Consider the following 24,109-nt stretch of genomic DNA (forward strand, 5'->3'; position numbering starts at 1 on the left):
TTGGTTGAAAAAATCGTGCACATGGTTCCGTCAAAGTACTTCTATTTCTTTGGATTCCTGTTATTTCGAAAATCAATAGACATTTTTAATGTGCACTTTAGTTTATAGTAAACTATTATAAATATCTACCAAATACAGCATAAATTTTTAACAACGCAAAAGTAGCAAAAGTACAAATCAACCATTCACTTTATTTTTTTGCAAATCAATTTAAACTTAATATAAATCAAAGCGGAGTAGTACTTTCAAAATAATATAAATTTCATAATAATTGCTATAATTAAATTGTTCTTATTTAATAACTAATGAATAATAATAATCATTAATTAATTACACATAAAAACGATTAAAGAAAAAGGGAATAAAACAGAGCGAAAAATACCCTAAAATGCGATTAATTACACTTGAAATTAGCCGTTAAAAGAGGAACATTTGCAACGTTCAATGTCATTTGAATTCGTTTTATTTTTTGTTAATTGAATTTTATTAAACATTTTATTAAATTACAAGGTTCAGGTTTTGTGGGCTGGCATAAGCTTGCTCTACCGGTCTGTTGTACTGCAATTTGATTGTGTGTAAACCGGAAGCCGCACACAAACGTCAGTTAGACAGTCAGTTGGTCAGGTGCAGTAATTCGCAAATGATTTGTGGTTAAACAAATGCAAATTTATTATTTAAACAATTAATTTTGCGAGCTACAAGTAAAAAGGAACACCAATAAAATTTTTCAAATTATTTATTCAAAATAATAAATTTTAACAATCATGGCAGTTTTTATATTTTATAGTTCCATAACTTCACCGCCTACACCTTCTTTTCCTTGAGCTTGAAGCTCTAGTTTTTCCTTTTCCATATTTTCCAACTGTTCCAAGGTCAAGAGTGAAATACCTAATTGATCTTCTCGAGTAAATGGTTGTGCCATGCGCCGTAACCAACGACGTGCTAATTGCATAGATTCTTCTGTACTTAATCCACAAAAATTATCAACAAGATGTTCTTGTATCCATTTGGGTAAACGATTACGTTTGTCCTGCCTTTGGAATCGTTTATCTGCAAATATCATAATACCATAGTCAGTTTTACCACGTAAAGCACGGCCCACACATTGTGCAGCATGACGCATAGCGTCAAATGTTAGAAAATCGTTTTCGCGTATTTGGAATTGGTCACGTAAATAATCAAGGCGTGCTCTTAAAATTCTTGACTGAGTGTATACATATGGAATTCCAAACATAAGTACAGCGCGCCCATAATGATGATCAAAATCAACACCTTCAGAGACTTTGCCTCGAGCCACAGCAAGCAGGACTGCACCACGACCACAATCACAAGCCTTTAATTATATTTTATAGAAAATTTAATATTTATTTTATATTAATATAATTATCATATTTACTTTCACATAGTTCATTAATGCATAACTAGTTTCAGCATTATCCTGAGTTTCAATGAATAGCAGTTTATAACGTAACAATGTATCGACAATGCCTTGATCATACCACGCAGCTACAACCGATTCTAAATACAAATATGAAGTGAAAAAACAAACTATGCCATCAGGAACAGTTTTTGCGGTCTCAACAAGTAACTGCCCGTAATTACGCACTACGGCAGAGTCTTCACGTGTTTCGAATCGCGAAGATATAGTCACTTGATCATTGCCTTTGGATACAATCTACAGAAAATAAAATTACAATCAATTTTAATGAAAAAAGTAAATAAAAATTAAATACAAACTTACCATTGGCAACAGACATGGCCTTGCCAATGTCATAGTAAAGGAACTCATAATTACAGGATCAAAATTTAATATTTTTGGATACATATCCATAGGTGATAGGGTACCAGATGTAATGACTACACTTTGAAATCGTTTAAATACTGGTTCCATAGCAATCGATGAATCTAAGCAACTAAAGTGCAATATCGGATTTGCAACGGTTGGTGTTTTATCATCGAATGGTTCAATAATTATCGTAAAACCCTTAGTGTAAGTAGAAACTAGTGTGGCGAAATGGGTAACCTTTGCAAAAAAAAAATTATAAAAATTTTAATAAAACTATTTTATTTCATAAAAGATGCATTCTTTACAACAGAAACATATTTTTACTTATAGTGAGACACTGAAATATTCAGCTCTTCTACTAGTTAAGGGTTAAAATACAGTAACAAGAAATCAAACAATAATTGTGCATTATAGCCTGGATAACGCTAATTTTTGACTAGAAGGATAAAAAATTCCTTCTGTTTTCTACGAACTAATGTTATATATCGTAAAGTTGTTCATGATAGAACATTAGACTAAACTATTAAAGAAGATTAGAACATTCTATTTAAATATACCGAAAGGTAAAGGTATGGATTTTTTTAAAAATCTCAGGCGCAGCTATAGTGCTGATTCCATAAGTTTGTGAATTTTGTTATCTTTACGAAAGCCTTCTTAATGGTAGAAAGTTGTAAGAAAGACTTATTTGTTGTAGTATTTGAATATATTCTCTCCCGAAATCAATATTCATAATGATTGAAAAAGCCAATGTTCCCAATTACATTTTTAAAATTGTCGTTGTCTTTTGTAATGTTTTATTAAAGGAATAAACAAGTTTTATAATGGTCAGTATTAATAATAACTTACCAATGTCAGACTGCCATATTCAGCTGGGTCTGTTATTTCAAGAGTGCGCATCATGCTTGATAAACGCTCAGCGCAAAATCGCAGTGGTTTGCGTTCAATGCAAATTTTGCTCTGAACATCTTTTAAAAAACCTGCGGGAGATTCCTGTACAACATGATGAACTCTCAACCGAGTTTTTAAATATTCTACAAATCTGCGTAAAAAGCTAAGAAAATGCTCAGCATTTCTTATGTTACCGGGAACAACCTCTGTGAATTAGTTTTATATGTTTTAATATACCACATTATTACAACATTTAATTTGTCGGATACCTTTCAAAACATCAGCTGGCAGAATGGGATTTGCTAGAACCATATCTGTTTCACGTTGTTCACTAACATCTTTCAAACCTTGCACCATTCGTTGATACTCTTCATTTAATCGATTTATATCATCATTGCGTATGCTGTAAAAAAACACATATATTAGTAAATTGTAAATGCTTAAAAATTAAACCATATTCATACTCTTCTACTAATTTCTGTAAATTATTTAATGCATTTGTGCTGCGGTCAACTATGCGTCTGTTGATTTTAACACTCATCGAATCAATGCAAACATTATCTATATTATGTGCTTCATCAAAAACTATACATGATTCTTTCGTTAATTCCTTAGATACCACTTCAGCAATTTTTGGATCCAAAAGATAATGATAACTGTAAACTACAATATTAGCTTGTAGTATCTGTAAGATATTAGTTTAATAAAATTAAGAGTAATTATTGTTATAAATTTTATTTACTGCATGTCGTGCTAAAAAGTAGGGACACCAATTTTTCATACGTCCAAATTCCTTTAGGTCATCTAAACTATAAACACCGCAGGGTAGTGTTGACTCCTTACCTTCACAACTGAAACCCTCGTAATACTGACCTTTTAACAATATATAATAGTATAATTAAAACTGTATTTAATGGATCCGAAAGTTAATTTCTAATTACATATAGGTGTGTCTGCATCTACTGAATGTCGATCTCGCACATAACTCGCAGTTAAACCAAAACATTTTGCATCAACACTTTTGCCGTCACGCTCTCCACTTACTTGTGGATGAATACACATATTCTTACGTGAACTCAATACTAATCCAGTTAGACCAGTAGGTTGTGCATGCCTTTCATAGTATTTCATAAGGCTCTGCAATTCAGCGATGACTTTTTCTATCTCTGGTACTGTACGAGAGCAATATATAAGTTTCCGCACAGTCTCTGGATATTCAAGCATATAAGCTACAATCAAAGACAATAATGTGGCTGTCTTTCCAGTCCCGGAAGGCATTTCCAACAAACAATGACCTTTTGCATCAAGTGTTCGTTTCAACTCGAGCATATAAGCATATTGCTCGGGATATATGTATTCATATGGGAAATAAACTAATAAACCATCCACACTAAGCCTACGAGATAATTACAATTAATAAAATTAATATCATTAAATGTTTATTTAAGATAATGTAAAGCAATATAAACGTACTTCATATTTGGGAAATGTTTATATTCTGCTGTTTAGTATTTTTATAAAACGTTAGACATCAAAATTTATAAAACTTTTAATTCATATATAAAGCTTTAACTTATAATTTATTTCCGTTTTTGTTTATAAAACGAAAACGTGAAACCGGTATGCAAAATATACAAAACATCAAAACAAAAGAGTTTCAGTGCTGCCATATGAAACAGGGTGAATTGTAAAACTGTGAAGTGATTTAAAATTTAAGTTCTTATACTGTTTGCATTTACAATTGTCAAACCTTATTAGCAAATTTTTGTGCGAATTCTGTAATAAATGAGTTTACTCATAGTCAGAAATTTCTGCCAAGAACATGATCGCTTCCTTCCCTCACACGTTACCAAGTTTGGCTTAGATATATTTGTTGTCGTAAAACCAAGCCTTCTGTATTCTATAGTCTGCCTTTTTCCTGATTACTGGAGAAGGGGTTCAGCTTTTGACTTTTATAGTTTAATGGCTGAAATTTGTCCATTTTGCATTCTTAAGAGATGATTTTAGTGGGTTCCAATTTCACACTACGGCTCTCGATGCTTTTTACCTACCGCAAAAAAAATATTTTTCTGCATTAAAATATTTGTTACACATTTGCTTAGTCAATTAGAATATGTAAATATTTTGATATACATCTCGAATATACACTTATTGGAATGTTACTTAATTTATGTAAGCTATTTAAATAGATCAACATATTTATGTCATAATGCCAATTGTGGGATATTTATAGTACAATGCCAATTTAAAGTACAAATGCAGTGATCCATCTAAAATTAAGATTTTTTTTAATTCGATATTAACTGTGAGATACTGCGCAAACTTCTGGGAGGTATGCAGATCTGTGGTCGATTATTTTAAAGTGAAAAACATTAATCCAGCGTAGAGAGGAGTTATGAAGAAGCCTCGCGGTTAATAGAGAATGCATTGACTCAACCTAATTAATCAATCTGAACAATAGTGCTCGACCAAAACCAATCGTATATATATGTTTTATGCATCCGTCTAAGTAACAATTTACACACTTTACTGTTGATGAATTTAAATGTTTGTAAGTCATCATTCATGTATGATAGCTAATATATGAAAGCCGCTGTACTTAAAAATTATGACACTGCCAACAAGCAAAATACACTTATATTAAATGACAGCAGTATTTTATTTTAGTTGAAGTGCTGTGTTGGAGGAAAGTTTTTCTGAGAAGTTGTGTGCGGTGAAGAAACACAAACAAAATTACAAAATGTAGTAAATTACTCCAATATATGCTTTGTTTAAAATAAATTATAAACTGTTTAATAAAGTTAAATTTATATATTTTATTAGTATTATAAAAACTTAAAAGAGAAAGAAATTTAGTAAAACACTTGGAAAGGAGAGAAGCAAAGAAAGTTCAAAACAAAAATTGAAAAGGAAATAACAAAATTCGGAATATGAAAACAAATAATTAAAATTTATTTTTTTTTGATATAAAATATCGTCAAGTGTGTAATAATTTTAGTCAGTGAAATAATAAAACGAATAAATTTTTAGTGATGTGATAAAGTGCGTTGGTGGGGGCGTCTTATTTTAATGAATGAATATTGCAAACGCGGACGGACAAAAATCACGTCATTGCGTGCTTGTGCTCTACTATCATTTAAGTAATAAAAATATATGCTATTTTCCCTGGAGCGATGGGTTTTTAATGTGCAAGTTATTCAAAATAAGTGAATAATTTACTTTGGAGTTTTAAGTATACAGAAATACATAAATGGCACATAATTCAGCAAGAAAATCAAATGAAATCTTTCTGAACATAAAGAAAATCCTGAAACGGAAAAAAAAGATTTTCTCTCCATTTAATGCAATTATTATGAAATCTCATTAATTTATTTTATAATTAACATATATTTTATATGCAACATTCTTGCCAATAAATAGCGGATACATTTTAATTATTTATTTGCACACATTAAGTAAAGGAAAGGAAAGTAGCAATAGATAATTCACATCCGCCCCTCTTATTTTTATTTTATTTAAACAATTGTGAAATAAAAACGATTGTAAATATGATGACCATGGATGATGAGCAAGAGGCGCTGCTTAAACGCGCCACGGAAGAACGTGAAATGATTTTCAATCGATACGCTTTAGGATTAGATCCAAAGAATGAGGTCGATCCATGGGAGAACCCAACGTTTGAACTTTACCATGTAACCGACAAGTAAGTTGAAAATTATATATTCATTTTTTTATCGAAACGTAAAATCTTCTTAAATCAATGTTCTTCTTATCAAATTATGTATAAAAATAATATATAGAAAAGTAGAATATTTTAATAAAGATTTAAAAATATGATATGAATTTCATTTCAAGAGTAAAATAATTATAAAAAATTAAAAAAAAAAAATATTTTTATATTCTTCAGATATTAGAAAACTGGGAATGTGCATAAAAAAATATTTATTTGCATTCTCTAATAAACATAACTGTTTGTTTACAACCTCGCTTTCTTATCGCGTCCGCTGCACTTCTTTTGTTTGTTTATTTATAGTACAAGCACGTTTATCAGATTTCTTTTCTGCGTACGCGCTTTCTTTAATTACAGAACGCTTCCCTGAAAATAATACAAGCAGTGCAGAGCAGTTTTTGCTTTGTGAAGGCACCAGCTTTTTATCGTTTTTGTACGAATCTACTATTTTTATTTAGTAAAAGTTTAAGGTTAAATATAATTGTATTTATTTCGGAGGAGCGCATTTTTTTCAATGTCTAATAAAATGCTAACACTGAATTTTGAAATGCTAATTTACATACATCTTTTAATATTAAATTAATTTAGATAAGATCTAATTCAGTTTAATTTTGATAAGGCTGTTATATTATAAGCATCAGATGGGAGCTACTTTCAGTGACTATTGTCAAAGTTGTGGATAATAGGCGAATTAAACACATTTTACGTGTTATATTTTGACGATACGCAGCAATATACTTCCTCAAACGCAGGTTTTTGCTTCCTTAAATGTCGTTCCTATATTCTTAATGTGTATATTGATTGTTTTATCTAAATGATAGTGATTTTTTAAACAAGCTATGGATTAGCCCATCAGAACGCGTATATCTACTATAGATTATTTCTGCTTTTAATTGTCTGCTATATGTTCTTCCATCCTTAAATGTCTGTGCATTAAAGACACTGTACGTTCTATTCTAATGGCACAGTGATTTCTCAACGCGTCTATCTACTATAGGTTATTACTTCCTTAAATATCTGTAAGAAATTCTTAATGTGTGCATTGAAGACATTGCATATGTTATTTAAACTACAAAGTAATTTCTCGAATAGAAGTGGTTTATCTAAAATTTAAATTTAAATTTTCATTTAATAATAGTTGATTGTTCAAAAACTCTATTTAGTTTTAACTATCTAACTATTTGTGTATTTTTACTTCTATCTTTTTAACTTTGAAACTGTATATATAAGTAGTGTTAAACATAAATGTTTTCTCAGTTTTATTCTATCTTTTTAGTGCAGTTAGCTAGCAATTTTCTGTTCTTGTTAATTATTTGCTTTATATTATTTGTTTTATATTTTATATTTGTTTCGGTATTATCTGATTCTTTGACCTTCGGTTATTTTAATAGATGCATTTCATTTAAACTGAACATTAACTACATGCATAAGCGAAAAGAAAATATTTCCTTCATAATTGTTTTAAATTCAATGTAATTATGTTATTTATATGCTGTTTTTAATGAATGATAGTAAGGATTTTTGTCTCTATATCCAATAGCAACTAATAAAATGTATTATTTCAATTAACACGTTGATACTGCTCTAATTGAAAGCGAGTAATAAAATCTATATTTTTTCGATTAGACTTACCATACGCTTAGACCCTTTAATTGATGACTAATTCATTGTTGAAGCCATTTGCATACACATTACTATATTTTGTAAAATACATCAGAATATAAAATTTCCAAATTTTTGTATTATACGAAATTTTTTAAATTAAATTAAATTTTTTGCAAAAAAAGGTCCAAACAATTGTTATGAATTTTTTTTTTTTGAATTTGTTTCAAATATTTTTAGTATAAAAAAAAATTATGACACACAGCTATGCTATGATTTATGTACATAATTTTTTATTTATAAAGATTTAATAAATTTGTTTTGATAATAAAAATTGTGAAATTTTTTGGGAATATATAGTATTCTTTCCTATGTGAACGGTAAGGCTGACCACCCAAGAATCAATCTTTGGAAATGAGGCTAACCTTGTCCTTTTATCTGACTATCTAAGTATATATTTAATTGTTTTCATCTTCCAATTATAAATAGTTTTTATTCCGATAAATGCATCAATCAATTCGTCATTTCTATCTTAAAAGTCACAATTTTTGTATGATATATTTTATTTAATAATTCAAAATAAATTAATTTTTCAATGATTTCCAATTTTTTAATAAAAATATATGAATTTTGATTACATTAAATCAGTGTATAAGTATTTTCATTTATAAAAAATTTATTTTTGTTGTACACATAGAAATCAGAATACAATGTAGCAAATATTGCTCACTCTATGCTTATCACATAATAATAAGACGAAAAAATTATGGCGACGATATATCACATACAATACATAAAATATAATATATATTTAATATATATATATTTTTTGTTTGTCTTGCTACCAACCATAATTTAATAAAAAAACTGTGCGGCTATTTCGACAATAAAGGCACACTAAAATGTATTTTCTCCCATATATGCATATGAAATTTTTACTTTCATTTCTACATTACCATTATTGGATGCAAGTATGTAACTTACGTAATTAAAAATATTTTCATAACCTTTTCGATATTGAGATATTTACATCGTGAAAACGTTTTAGGTTGAATATTTGAATTAATTCTATGATTGTAATTATTTTTTTGGATGTCACCAAATCAGAAAACCTGTAAAGCAAAAACAGAGTGGGAAAGGTAATGAGAGTTAGAACGAGAGAGAGAGTGTTGAACTATTCTAGGCCGAGATTTAGATTCCTTTAGTATTAATAATAAGGAATGAAAGGATCTACAATTTATGTTAGCATTGGAACAGGTGAGCAAATTAGTAATATTATGAGGAGTAAAACTATTTTTGAGACACACATTGGGAATAACAGACGTGTTAATTCTGGATTCATAACTAGTAAACAAGCAGTTTTATATTGAAATGAGTTCTTGTTGCACATAAAATCTTGTTTTTATTGCTAGATATATCTGACGTCGAGTTGTTGATAGAGTCTGCCTCCATTAAAAAGTTCCTCTCTGTTAAGTTCTACTTTAGTTTAATAACATTTTTTATATTTAAATGTATTGTAAATGTTATTTTAAACCCTTATTTTTCTAGTACCTTCAAAGAAATATCGTAAGCATCAAATCTCAATAATCAGTATTTAAAAAAGCGCCTGTTCTACGTTAGCTTTGGTACTCTATTATATTTGTAATTATCACAGCAGCAAAAGTATTACCTGAATGAGAAGTGATTTACTCCTTCTGTTCTATTAGGTTTTCAATGTTAAACCTGATTTGGATCATAAAGTAAAGGATAACTATTTGCTCAGCGTTCATCAATTAATCTATGTAGAACAAATAAATTGAATTGTATTTGAATTCAAGCTTGAATAGATATTTTTGAAAATAATTCTGGTCACAAACTAATTTCATTTCGTAATAATTTAATTCTCTATGCCAAAACTTTACATTAGATATCAGCTTATAAATCACTTGACTGCTCATATGATTTAATTTAGATTTCTTACATTCTCCTTGATTTATTAACTTACTATTTACAAGTTATAAATCATTTCTGTACATATAGCATTAGTACTTGTACTAGAATAGACTACTTCATTGTTCATTAACATTTTCGTGTTTATTTTACACGCCTCAACTTTATTACATACTTTTCAAGACTTGCTTTTGGATGGGAGTATTCATTGATTCGTAATTGAATCGTTTGCTTACTATTCACAATATTATGCATATACTATTTCTTAGAAGCGAAATACTTCCATCTCTCATTAAATATATTAGATTCGCTTTCAGATTTTATTATTCATTCACTCGAAATCAATTTGTCGCTTGCTATTTACATCTAATATGTTTGTACATACGATATAAATATCAACTGTTTGCTAGTATACTAGTATGTTAGGTTTGATTGGAATTAGATTGGAACTTAGTGGCCAAACACCACTTTAACTTATATAATGACCTGCTGTTATACCACGGCTTAAACTAGAATCACTTAAACAATTTTGATAATATTTTTTATATCATTCAGTATTATTATTGTACAGCACTTATTTTACTTGTAGTTTATTACTACTGAACTTTATTTTATTGAAGTTTTAGTTGTACTTGTATTAAATAATATTGCATGCAAGCAAACCTTTATATATAATATTATACAAGTATTTGTTATAAATATTTGAAATTTTTTATTTCTTCCTTTCTCTGCATAGATACGGCTTCATACATGATTCCCGCCTGCCCGATATACGCGATTCACAAGAAGTGCAACGCACCAAAATTGAATTGGAACGTGATAAGAAATGGATGAAAATGTTCACATCATGGAATATACATAACGAAAAGCTGCGCAAACGTGTATTTAAAGGTATACCCGATCGAATGCGGTGGCCAGCTTGGAAAAAATTTCTGAATGTCGATGAGTCAATAGCTGCCAATAAAGATACATACTCTCGCATGCTTAGTTTAGCGCGAAAATATTCAACAGAAGTGCGTCAAATTGACTCAGATGTGAATCGTCAATTTCGTGATAATCATGCCTATCGTCAACGCTACAGCGTTAAACAATGTTCACTGTTCAACGTACTCAATGCTTATAGTATATACAATCCCGAATTAGGTTATTGCCAAGGTATGGCATGTGTGGCCGGAGTGTTGCTACTTTATATGCAAGAGGAAGAAGCATTTTGGGCACTCAATACACTAATAGTTGATAAGAAGTTTGCCATGCATGGGCTGTTTATAGAGGGTTTTCCAAAATTACAAAGATTTCTAGAACATCATGATCGCATTATGTCGAAAATTATGCGCAAGCTACATCAGCATTTTGTCAAAAATAATGTCGACGCAATATTATATTCTATTAAATGGTTTTTTGTAGTTTTTGTAGAAAGAGTGAGTATCTAACAGAGAGAGACGATTCTTATACTTATACTTAGTAGTATTTTTATTTCTAAATTGTATTTGTTTTATAATTACAGATTCCGTTTAGTTTAAGTTTACGTGTCTGGGATATATTTTTGTTTGAGGGCGATCGTGTTATAACTGCTATGGCCATTACTATACTTTACCTACATAAACATGAACTGTTACGTCTTAAGGATATGGATTCGATAATTGAGTATTTGCAGGTTAAATTGCATAAAAATTTTGGTTACAACGATGATTATGTGGTTGAGGCATTAGAGAGAGTAATGAAAAAATTAAAAGATTTGAAATTAGATGTACCTCCGCCGCCAAAGACAAACGAATTTCCGACTAAACCATTGGGACAATTCATAGAGGCTGATATTGAGAAGAAAATTGGACGACGAAGATCCGAATATACAGATACCGAAAAACAAGTTATAAATGATGTGATATCTAGGTGCGTACTAAAATACAGTAGTTAAAATAAATTATGTAAAATTAAAATGTAAATTATATTGATATCTTTGTTATAATTTGCAGGCAAGAGCAAAACGCTATTGAAGTACAATCAACAGTTTCATATGAGACGTCAGAATGCGCAACCGGTAAGTTATGTTGTTTTTTAATGTATTATAATATTTATACATGTCGCTATTTACTATCTTATCTTTCTCTTTACCGCTATTTACTTTCTACTAAACTATCTATTTTTATTCATATACATTTCTCAAAGAAGTTGTACAATAAGCAAAAAAATATTTAAATTGAGATTTGAGAAAGATTTGGAGGTTAATTTAAATATAAATTATTTCTATCAGAACGCAAAACTATTTCAGTCGCTTTTTTATGTTAATTTTTAATTTTCAGAATTTTTTTTTTTTGTATTTTCTTATTGTACAACTTCTTATTTTTTATATTTACATATAAAAAAAAATTGTATAAAAAAAATCTTATAGTTTTAATTATATTTATTATAAATTATACTAAAGTCAAAAATAGTGTGTAAATATACAGATCAAAACGCATTTAATTTCAATTATTGTAAATAATTAGTGATTTAACGCTGTTATAAATTACCATAAGGTTGTGACGGGAGTGTATTTAAGCTTATCTAATTTAATCTTTCGTTTAATACCATATTTTATTTTCATGTATCTCACAGAGGGGATTCATTTTAACTGATAAGTTTACCTACTACCTACCAACTGTACATTATTTGTGAAAGCTTTTGTTTATATTTCGCCAGTAAAATAAACCATCTGATAGTGATATATTCTCAAATATAAGTTTATCATTTCGTTTGTACAATCAAATAATTTTGCAAACTTATCTCATCTGTACAAATAAATTTTCATAAGAAATTTATAGAAATAAAATTATAACGAATAACCATATAAAGGTTTAACATATATTTATCAGTTTAAATTATACACAAAATTTGTTTAAATTGCTTTGAGATAGATATTCTTATAATAATCTGAACATCAGAAGATGTGATAACACATAGTGTGTGGCAGTAGAAAGCCATTTAGAATTGCAAGCAATTGCAACCGTTCAACTATTCGTACAAACATCGTTCAATATAATGTTGATTATATTCGTTTGTATTAAATTATTTTTATTTATGTTTCTAGTTTATATTATTCTCACTTATTAATTATATAGAAACCTTTATTTTTTCTAACTGTGCGTACAAATTTGTATATATGTAGATATATATATTAGTATTTCCAAAGTAGTGAGGGAAATCAAACCACCGTCAGTTTTCGGTTCGTTCTACCTGATATATAATAAATTTTTTAATAATAAGTTTTCATAGAAATATTGAATTATTTATTTATAACATAAATATATAAAATTATAATTTTGGAAGAGAAAGTACTGGCAGAAGAGACCTTTCCCATCCATTCCTAAATTATTCTTACTCCTAAACGATCACCTCCCTTCTTACACTACTACCATTACCTATCCATATTTTATGTTATCAGCTTTATAGATTCCTGTGGGCTACAACAACAGCAGACATCTTCGACTTTTCCGTTTTGAGTAATATATCAGTGACTGCATTGTATACTACTGTAACTATACAGTCAGTTGTTTAATGTGTTTCAATTTTCTTGAGCTAACAGTATGTTATTGCCAATTTTTTGCATGTTTTAATTAAGGGTGGCTATTATGTGAAATAGTAACACCGATTATATAGTTATAGAGTTTATATGTCAACTTTCAGTAATACTACTTTTATTGTATGTTGTGTTGTCTTTCTTGAAGTAACTGAAGGATTTGTTTCACTTTAGATATATTCAGAGAAGTCTTTATCTTTTCTTCTTTGTGAAATTTCTCCTTCAGTATTGTATACGAACTGAGCTGAGGCTCTATCTTCCATACATAGTCTGTATTTATCAGTTTCTGACAATTTGAGCCACACTTTATGTTTGATCAAAAGACAATGAGCAGTTACCACTTCAATCACTTTTTATAAATCCAATCTGTTCAGATTTAATTGCTATTTATTTTTCTTCTCAGAGTAAGAGCTTGGTGCAGCATGATACTTCCCCAATAACTGCAGATATTTATGTCATAAATTACAGTATGAAATACTGAGGTCATTGTTCCTCGACTGACCCATTATCGATTCTCTAGTTTATAGATGCCTGAGGCCAAACGTTTCTCAGTTTTGGAGCCATCTATGTACGAGACAATATCATTCGCAATGGTATTATTTCTTCCAATGGTCTGGTGAAAGCGGCTCTATGCTCCTTCTAAGAGTTAAAGGATTCAATATATATATGTCTGGTAAAATAGTGATATCTTTCCTCTTGGTTATGTATTTTAGGATAAAGTGTTCTAGAAGGATTTCATAATCTTTAGATTACTGTAATTTTGCCAATAAGGACAGGTGTCCTTTACAAATCAACTATTATGTAGAAAATTAATCATGTAGTTTCAGTTAATCAGTTCTGGCAGGAATAATGTGAGGTACTCAATAACCCGTATGAGCTTGCTGATGGCAAGCTGATGGGAATTCAGATGACTTAAGTCTGCTAATTAAGACATTTTCCACATCGTCATTTCGTTCATTCGTTTTTTAAACATAAACTTACAATTAATGCATTTCTTACACAATGTATTGGGATCAATAATGCTTTTAATAGTTTTCTTATGATTACCGTACGGTATTCATATTCAGTGGACTGTAACCATTAATTACTAAACAGTAGATCACGACGATTGTCTTTGTTATGATTGCAAAATAAGTAAGAGAGATATAACCATAGCTCCAATATATGTGTTATATAGATAAATCCTAACCACAGTAATTATAAATGTTAACAATAATTTATGTTAATCATCTTACACCTAATTATTTTCAACTTTATATGAAGTGTGAAAATTGAAAACCTAAAAATGTAAAAAAAGTATTTCCTAGAAGACCTCAATACCTTAATATTTTTGTAAAAAAGTGAACATTATTCAATGCATCATTATTAGTTCGTTTACTTAACGTAATTATCAGTATTTTTCTTACTGATTTAATGATATTGCGTGTTTCTCACAATTAACTCTTACTTTCGTTCATGCTGCTTTATTATTGTTACTATTATTGTTTTTTTATTAATAAAATTTTTCTCTAAAGTTACACAATTTTAAAAACATTAAAAGATAAATGCAAAAAAAAAATTTGTTTTTATAACATTATTGCATTTAATATATATATATTTTTTTTTGTGCATGAAAGGTCCGCAGCAGCCATCATAATAGTAAAAGTAGTTGGGAGAGTTACTTTTGAAAAAACTTTGTCCACTTTGCCTTCCTTTGCATAACAAGCAAAATCATTGAAGTGGTCTACCCCTTCTACTGTCTCTTCTACTGATTGCTTTAAAGCAGTGTCACACAGTTTTGGCCTTCATCTCTTTAAGTGCAGCTCATAAAAATTGATAAAATGTGCATAATAATTGCAAGAGGCCCTACATTTTATTGGTCAGGTTTATTAGTTCAATTGAATAAAGCTCGACTTGACTAAATTTTAATTATATGGAATATATTTAGTTTAAAATTTATTTAACAATAAATTAATCAAATATTAAAATTTATATCATTTAAAAGGAAACTGTGCATTCTTTTTAATACTTCTTTATAAGTTTTGAAAATTTACAAGAAAAAGAAAAAAAAAGATTTCCAAGAAAAACAGGTTCTTAAGAAGTACTTTTATCAGATTATTCATGTGTAAGAATGAAAGATCTATTGCCTAAATTCAACCGGAAGGATTTAGTTTGTTTTTTTTTATATCTTAAGACTCCTTTTCAACATTCTTGTCGAAGTTATATGCCAGAGAAGGACAACGAAAATATTACTCGTGCGCTCTGTATTTGTCCACCTCTCGACAGAACGCCTCTACACTAAGTTCTCACTTCTCAAGAAGTAAAAATATACGATATATATTCCATACCGATTAAAGTAGTTATTATACATTTATAGATGCTACCGTAGTTTTTAGCTTGAAGCAAGGTATAGACTTTATGTCATCTATTGTTGAAAACCGCTGTTCTTTGAGTGTTATTTAAAGTGTGGAAACTCACAAAGTGTCATATCTAGAGACACCAACCACAAAACTTGGGCCATAAATCCCTTCTTTAATATTTAAAATTATTGCAACTAATTCAGTTTAAATTTTACAAAAACTTTCTTATTCGACATAACATATTACCAAACAAAAATATCTCCAAACACACTATTGTATTTCTTGCTAATACACCCACTAAACACAAACTCAATATCGCTACTGTCTGATAGTTAAAACATTCATTACAGTCAGTACACCCAATACTTCAAAGACTCGATAATGAAAATACGGTTAACATAATTTTAAAATTCTTCTTACTCTTATTCTTAACTTTATATCATATATTTATTTATCTTGTGTAACTGTCTATAGTAATTTAATATGTTATGATATCAAATTTTCAGTAGTACAAAAATATATGTTATGTGTTTGAACACATTTTTTCAACGTATATCGAATGACCTGTTGTAGGGTAACAATTCAAAACAACTAATAATGATGTCAACAAATGGTATTGACTTTATCACATGCTAACTTCGATTAGGTCAAATGTTAGCGCCTCAATTTATTATTTCTACACTTTGTGTGCTTTTTATTGTGCTTTCTTCATGTATTTTCTTTTTCTTCTTTTTATCTGCCTATTGTCAATATTTTTTAAGCCATTCTGCATGCGTTCTATCGAATGAGTATCTTTTTTAATTGCCTACATTTTAAAGCTGACTTAAGTAGTAAACAAAAGTAGTTTTCTATTTCGAATGTGATGTCATATCAATATCAAATTAATTACTTTTTTGACGGACAATATCTTGAAAATAAATTTAAAATTTATGTCTAATATTAATCTCTAATATAATTAAGTCATTAGTGTTATCAAATAATGTTATTATTTTTCTACAATTGTATTTACAGTAAACATATTAAAATTATTTATAAATGAATATAATAAATTCAAAAAAAAAAAATGAATGCTATTTCTATGGTCTGAAATTTCTCTGCTCTCTGAGCATCATCTATATGTTTTAAATATTTATAAAACTCTGTCTTCACTAGTAATCAGAATTCTCACAAATTTATTATTTTTAAAATAAAAAATATTTATACAGAAATTTATACAGAAATGACATTATGACATTCTTCTTTAATTTTTTTAAAGCTATAAGCAAGCACCTTTTGCTTATGTATCTTTATTATTCCTTGTAATTTTTTAATTTTTTTGATGCTATAAACTGGTAGTTTGGCTTTTTATTCTTTGGTGTTAGTTGGCACTTTGTTGATTATTTTAATATATTTATTTAACTTGGTTTTTTGAGCACCAACTGTATAAGTCCTAATTATTTTATAAATTAAAAAATAAAAATCTTCACTAAGTAAGTTTTCTTAAGTCCATTTTTTGATATCATTTTAAAAGTCTGCCATAATGAGTACATTAAATGAGTTTTAGGATTTTTTAAATTTTATTTCCAGTCCTATCCTATCCTATCCTGTCCTAAAAAAATAAGTCAATAGCTATTAATCAGTCTATCGTAACTATTGTTTTAAGAGTTTTATGATTTTTATCATAAAACGACTATATGTCGTTTTGACGATGTCCACTTATCGACAGATCTAATATTACCTTTTGTTACGTTGTTTATTATTGTTCGGAACTTTTGTCATTTTTGTTCCTTTAGTATGGGGGTCGGATCAAAAGTGGTTAAGTTATTTCAAGAATTATTTCAAGAAATAAATTTTAAAACAAACAATTCTTAAAAATGAATTGCTTGCCCAATAGGTAGGTCCGAGTTTACTATATCACCATGTGTTTTGTTGATTGGAAATGCATGACCAACGCTCTTATTACGAAGTGATCGAAGTCCTTGCTTTGAAAAGAGATGATGTTTATCTTGACTATAGACATATTGTCAAATTGATTCGGAATATTTGATTAAATTGCAGAATTCATCCACAACATCTCCCTACTGGTTGCAAAATTTCTCGTTATACTTTTTTATATTGCTTTTATCTCTTTAATGAAAAATTTTTAATAAAATTTAATAGAAGAAAACAATTTCGACTTGCTGGTGTCGGTGTCGGTATCGGTGTTGGTGTTGGTAGATAACATAAAAGATAAAAAGATTTTATATCATCTTAAATCTTGATATGCATCTGCCTTAGTGAATAATATACATTAACCTAAATTTATATTTTTCATATAAACATACATATATGTTCATTTAAAAAAGCTTTACTCATATAATTTTAATTTTAATTTTAATTCATATACCATATGTATAAATCCTAAACGGTGTTGGTGATTTTTAAGATTTTTTCTCAGCAATATATAGTTTTTTTTAATTGTAACACTTTGTACAAAACAAATACACATATATGTATATATATTTCAGTATGAAATTAACCTATAATTTTTGATTTTTTAATGTATATTACCTCTGAATAAAATTGCTAAACCATTTAATCTGTATTATCCTAATACATTATCTTGCTTTTTTTATTTATCTACATTTTCTCTTTTTTATATATCTCTTATAATTTATTTCACGTTATATAGGTGATGCATATTCAATGAAAACGTATCAAAGTATCACTAGTTTAGCCACCTCACCGGCAATTAGCAGTTATTCACTTTATAGCAATGGATTTGTTATCACCAACAAACCCTTTGACACCGACAGCAGTTATTTTAATTTCAATCACAATCACATTAATGATGTTGAAGAAGATGATGACGATGATGTACAGAGCGTACAAAATACTCGACTTTAAAATGATTTATATATTATTTAATTTATACACGTATATTATTATTAATAATATTTAATAACTTATTTATATATTATAAAAGTAGCGCAAGAATTTAAGTAACAAATTTGTAGAAATATAGTTTTTATATGAATTATTTATACTTTATTAATTTTATTATACATATTTTTTTTTTGTATATTATATTTATAGAAAACTAAAACAATTTTTAATAATTATTTAAAATAATGATTATCTCAACGAATTTTTTAGTAACAGTGTTGCCAATCCTAAAATTTAGAATATCACAATATTATTGTTATTTCGTTAACAATATCAGTGTTGCCTCATTAGCCTATTATATGAGTGCTTAATGTTTTCATCTATACTATCGCTTCTAACTATACTCTTATCCTAAATAGTATTATGTATTTCTGCTTCAAACTTAGTTTTATATTTTTACCTAATATTGGTCTACTTCAAATGGAAAGATGTATATGCACATGTCTCAAGCAAAAGTGGAAATGATTATTTCGGTTTTGTAATATCTATCTTGGTTGTTAATATATTCTGAGGACACCATGCTTAATTTTACTTTTCTTGCGACCACTAGAACTTCAATGAAAGTTGTGCTTGTAAATGACAAATGACTTTGTGATATATAGTCAGTCGTCTCTTGAACCATCAATTCTAAATTGTTCTGCACACTGACATTCTACCATTTTTCTTTAATTATTTATCTGCAATACAAGTCATATTTATCTAGTGATTTAGCGATCTTTCTGAGGAATTCTTTTTCAAATATAGTAAGATTGTTAGCTTTACTGTTTATTAATTCCAGTAATAAATATGATGTGCATCTTCATTTCATGAATGGAATTAACTTCAGTTTTTAAATTACAAAGTTGATTTTTATTATCAGTCTGAATTCTGTAACCTTAAAATTATTCTCAACAATACATTTCCTAAAAATCATATATAATTGATAATATCAGTCTTTGATATTACCAGTTTTATTTCTGTTGGCGATATCAATTTCCAACCTGATCTGTTAAATCATTTTAAACGGAATGTCATTGGTCACCAATATTGATTAATATAGATAATCCTCATAACTGAATAGTTATATACTGGTAATGCGACTATATGACATAATGATAATCCTACTTTATGACTTATTAAGTATACCAGTAGATATACTTCATGGTGAACAAACAACAAGTTTTGTTATTGGTAATTGTATATTTATTACTTTTAATTTTTTATAGTTAACTTATTTAAATGTACTCAATATTGTCTATGAAAGAAGCGTGTACAGTAGAAACATTTGGTTCGATATGGCAACACTGAAATTATTTAAGTAATTTTCTTTTGTTCTTATTATTGTCTTTTAAACCTCTATATCATTTAGTAACTGATGAATTTATTTGCACTTTGTTATTATAACATACATGTATATCAATAGATTATTATCCTATCCTATACTACTCAAAATGAGTTCTATATGATCTTAAGTCAAATGTCAATCTATTGTTGTTTTTATTCTGAACTAAGTTCTATACTATACGTTTCTTAAGCTTTATTAATAATTGTAACTAATATTTACTTAAAACACATTTCTTAGTGGTAAATAATTTATAAAAAAATGAATATAAACATAACATTCCTAGAAAATTGCAACCTCTTAAATTCCTATATAACCTATTATACTATATAATCTATATACTCTATTATTGACTGAAAAAAAGTTGAAGAATATATTTATATTAATGCTTAAACTGGAAATTCCACTATTATTATTAAAATCGAGTTTATACTTTTCTAAATTGTTCAGGAAGCTCTATAAAATTAACATATAATATTTATATAAGTCGACCTTTTATCTGGTAAAATACTTATTATGTAAAATATTGAAGATATACCATTATAAAATTCTATTTACAAATTGTTGCTTCTAATGTCACAAAGTTACAGTCCTTGTCTTAAATTTGTGTGCCAGAACTCAATCTTATTAATTTAATCTCACTAAATACTTAAATATTTAAAATTAATTCAAATATGTTTATGTTAATAGAAAGGCTTATTATGTGTTAATCTTTCTGTATAAACTATGATTTGCATTTATTTATATATTATACTTATTTTAATATTTAATATATTAGTTTTGTACAAGTTAGCAAAATTTTTGTATTTAAATAAATGAATAAACTTTTCAATTAAATCAACACAATATGCTTTCTAAATTGGTAGTCCTTAATGCATTGCTTTAGAACTCGTAGAATATTATGATCAAATTTCTATTAAAAAATAGTAGTTTTTGTTTCTTGAAGTAAATGACTTCCAGAGGTCTTTAGTCATTTGCAAGCCAGCAAATTTGATTTTAATTCAATAATTATTTTATTCGATAGAACTTTTTTTTACGAATTTTAGAATATTCGTTCACAATCATATAGATTGTCGGGCTTAACTTATATAATAGGCATTTATTGGCCATATCATCGATCTTATAGCACTTCTTCTTCGGTCTTTGCCTGCCTATTCAGTTTTGATAGATTCTATAATTTAAAAATATAACTGTATTGGATTGGTTAATTTTTTTTTCTATTTTAAACTGCTTAATAAATCTAACCATTTCGAAAATTATTTTTTTTTTTTACATAGCCGTATTATCCACACAGTCCCTACCCAGCCGTATAATTAATTTTTAGCCATCACAGTTGCTGCTAAATTGAATTGTTGAGTTGTTTTCTTTCGTTAGCTATTTGCAATCAGTGCTTAATGCATAATGTAGTGATATACACATATCTTTTAGTCTTTTTCATTATAGTATATCCGATTTTTCACTAATTTTCTCCAAGGCATAGTCTAAATTAATTATGGATCTCTAAAACAATTTTATGAATAGTTTTTGCTTTAAATAAGGATACTATAGAAGTCTGAATAATAATATGTTAGACACTTGTTTATGTATTAATGCAATTAATATAACAATATTTAATATTTATTCTAGCAAGTAGAACTTTGTGAGTTTTTTAATATATATAAACAATAATATTTCTATTTAAATTCTTATATTTATATATTAATCAGAATATATTAATTTTCTCCCCATTTTTAGAGTCACCAAATCAAGTAGTTTTATTCAGAGAAGAAATAAGATGCACGAAGCAAATAGTTATGGTTATTCCAAAAAATCAATTATTTTATTTCAATTAACTCAAATTAAATCCCACAAAAAAAAACCTGAAACAAGAGCTGGTAAAAACAATTTCAGAACTTTATATATGATATATAATTTTTCAGTTAATAGTGAACAATATTTCAAACAGTTGTAAGAATATACTTTAAATAAAGCTTATATAATTTATATAAAAAAGTATATAGAATGAAATTCAAGATAATGTTACTTCAAATTTTGAAAAATAATTATAATGTTAATTGCTCCTTACTTTATGTGACATCTCAACCAGCGTTACCATGTTAAAAAGATTAATCTGTCCAAGTTAGAAGAATGCCATTTCTATTTAAAAGGCAATAAGACGTATAGTTATATTCTTTGTGTTCTATCCAACTTCTATCCAACTGGTGTTCTAAACCATAATTCGTCGGTTTTCTTTTAGCAAGAATAGTCATAAGATGCAGTGAATGCTACGGTTGACAACGCATAACAGAAGTTGAGTATTGTTGGGGAATATAATCTAGCTCTCATAGCCATTTAAAAGTTGGATTTCAATTTTTCTGTTGAAAAATGTTGTTCTCACAAGAAGAGATTTTCATATTTTACATATTGGTCCAAAGACTTGCTTAGTTTTTTTAAGCCTATTTTATCAGTCCAGTTAAATGCTACCACAAGTTGAGGTGCAGCTACCTATTTAACAAAAACTAAAGACGTCCTTTATGATTGAGTTCGTTGGTTTAAAATATCTTAAGTGTGAGCTATTTAGTCCCATAAATCGGTTAAAAAATCAGTTGTAAAATAAACGTTGTGATAGTCGCAATTATCCTCCTCAAATTGCAGACTTAGTTCTTTTTATATCTATATTTTTTTATGTTTGGAAAATTAATACTTTATTTGCTATAGATAAAAAACTCGTTTTCTTGCCACCGATACTAGTACTACTCATACTAATAAGTGTAGGAAACAAAAAGGTCAAAGAAAAATGATAACTAAACCATTTAAATTCTTTCCAACTTCCCTGAATTTTTTTATATACTGTAAATTTAAATTTTAAATGAATTAAAAAATTTTAAAAACTATATAATAAATTTATTTTCCTTATATTTGATCTTTCTTTAAAGCTTACACTTTCACTCTAATTAATGTAATTAATAACTTATATATAACTTATATATTTGAAGTATATATATTTCTTTTATTAAAAAAAAATAATATATAATTGGTAAATATTTTTTATACATATTTTTTTTCTCATCATTGGCTCAACTCAAAATAATTATAAATTGGATACTATCATTTCAATATATGTATAAAAATATTTATTGTATATATTGATATCGTAATTGGATGGTACAACAAACACAACTTTTAAAATGAAAAATAAAAAAATTTTAGTTACACTTAACGTACCTCCAGAGGATACACATTCAATACGAAGTTCGCTTGCAGGTACATCAGTTGCCTCACACGGTTCATCGGAGACATTCTCACTGGAAGACAATAAGTAATTATAAGTTTATCACATTTTTATATTTGAAAATTGTAAGAATTTTTGAATTTTTTTTTACAGTATACATTTAAAAACAGCGAATGCTCTACAGAACACACCACAACGTGAACTATTAATGAGTACCTGACGAAAGCCCCTTATAACTGCGAATTCACAGATGTCGTCGCCAGTGCATTTAACAACAAATAATATTGGCACACCGGTGGTAATATCTAAAGTAACCTCAACAACAACTTTAGCAATGTCTACGACAATAATAGCTACATCATCTCCAACACGCTCATTGACTCCAGCTACACAGACACCAGTTTCGACACCCTCAGCACGAACATCGGTATCTACACCGATATCGCACACACCGAGTACAACACCAGTGCCGTCTCCAGCAACACCTACATTAACTTCGACAAAGGTAATAAGCACCTCACCGATAGCACAACCCACGCCAACGGCCGCATTTGGATGAGTAAAAAATTTCAGATGCGGTTAAGAATGCACGACTTCACCATTTGGGTAATGTGGGTAATGTGGGTAATATGGATAAATAATTAGCATAAAAAGTCTATCAGAATCGAATCAAGACATGTGCTTTATTTAATATATTTTATAGTTGAAAAGAGTTTAACTATTCTTATTAAATACTTGTACTTTATCGAAAGAAGCACTTGGACTTAAATTATCTTAACTAAAAGTTTAAATGAGATTGCAAACTGAAAATATTGTATTGAATTAAATTGATCAGCAGAAAAT

The 24,109-nt window shown here is 28.2% G+C and overlaps 2 protein-coding genes across 4 annotated transcripts; one reads left to right on the forward strand and one right to left on the reverse strand.

Annotated features, from left to right (window-relative positions):
- Positions 1–769: 769 nt before the first annotated feature.
- LOC119684504 (general transcription and DNA repair factor IIH helicase subunit XPD) lies at positions 770–4,256 on the reverse strand. Its single transcript, XM_038098559.1, has 9 exons — positions 4,148–4,256; positions 3,616–4,070; positions 3,417–3,547; positions 3,139–3,359; positions 2,944–3,077; positions 2,633–2,880; positions 1,742–2,023; positions 1,397–1,675; positions 770–1,333 (listed from the first exon to the last, which is right to left on the reverse strand). Exons 1-9 carry the CDS (start codon positions 4,150–4,152, stop codon positions 782–784), a joined length of 2,307 nt encoding a protein of 768 aa, XP_037954487.1. The 5' UTR covers positions 4,153–4,256; the 3' UTR covers positions 770–781.
- Positions 4,257–5,342: 1,086 nt separating this feature from the next.
- Positions 5,343–24,109, forward strand: LOC119684516 (USP6 N-terminal-like protein). 3 transcript variants are annotated; one of them, XM_038098574.1, is made up of 6 exons: positions 5,343–6,377; positions 10,672–11,353; positions 11,440–11,825; positions 11,909–11,973; positions 23,245–23,353; positions 23,420–24,109. In XM_038098574.1, exons 1-6 carry the CDS (start codon positions 6,223–6,225, stop codon positions 23,484–23,486), a joined length of 1,464 nt encoding a protein of 487 aa, XP_037954502.1. In that variant the 5' UTR covers positions 5,343–6,222; the 3' UTR covers positions 23,487–24,109. The 3 variants fall into 3 exon arrangements, with proteins under 3 accessions (XP_037954502.1, XP_037954503.1, XP_037954501.1); XM_038098575.1 differs by lacking the exons at positions 23,245–23,353; positions 23,420–24,109 and adding an exon at positions 21,790–21,928; XM_038098573.1 differs by lacking the exons at positions 23,245–23,353; positions 23,420–24,109 and adding an exon at positions 18,481–18,741.

This window comes from Teleopsis dalmanni, chromosome 2, assembly GCF_002237135.1.
Source record: "Teleopsis dalmanni isolate 2A chromosome 2, ASM223713v2, whole genome shotgun sequence".
Classification (NCBI taxonomy): Eukaryota; Metazoa; Arthropoda; class Insecta; order Diptera; family Diopsidae; genus Teleopsis; species Teleopsis dalmanni.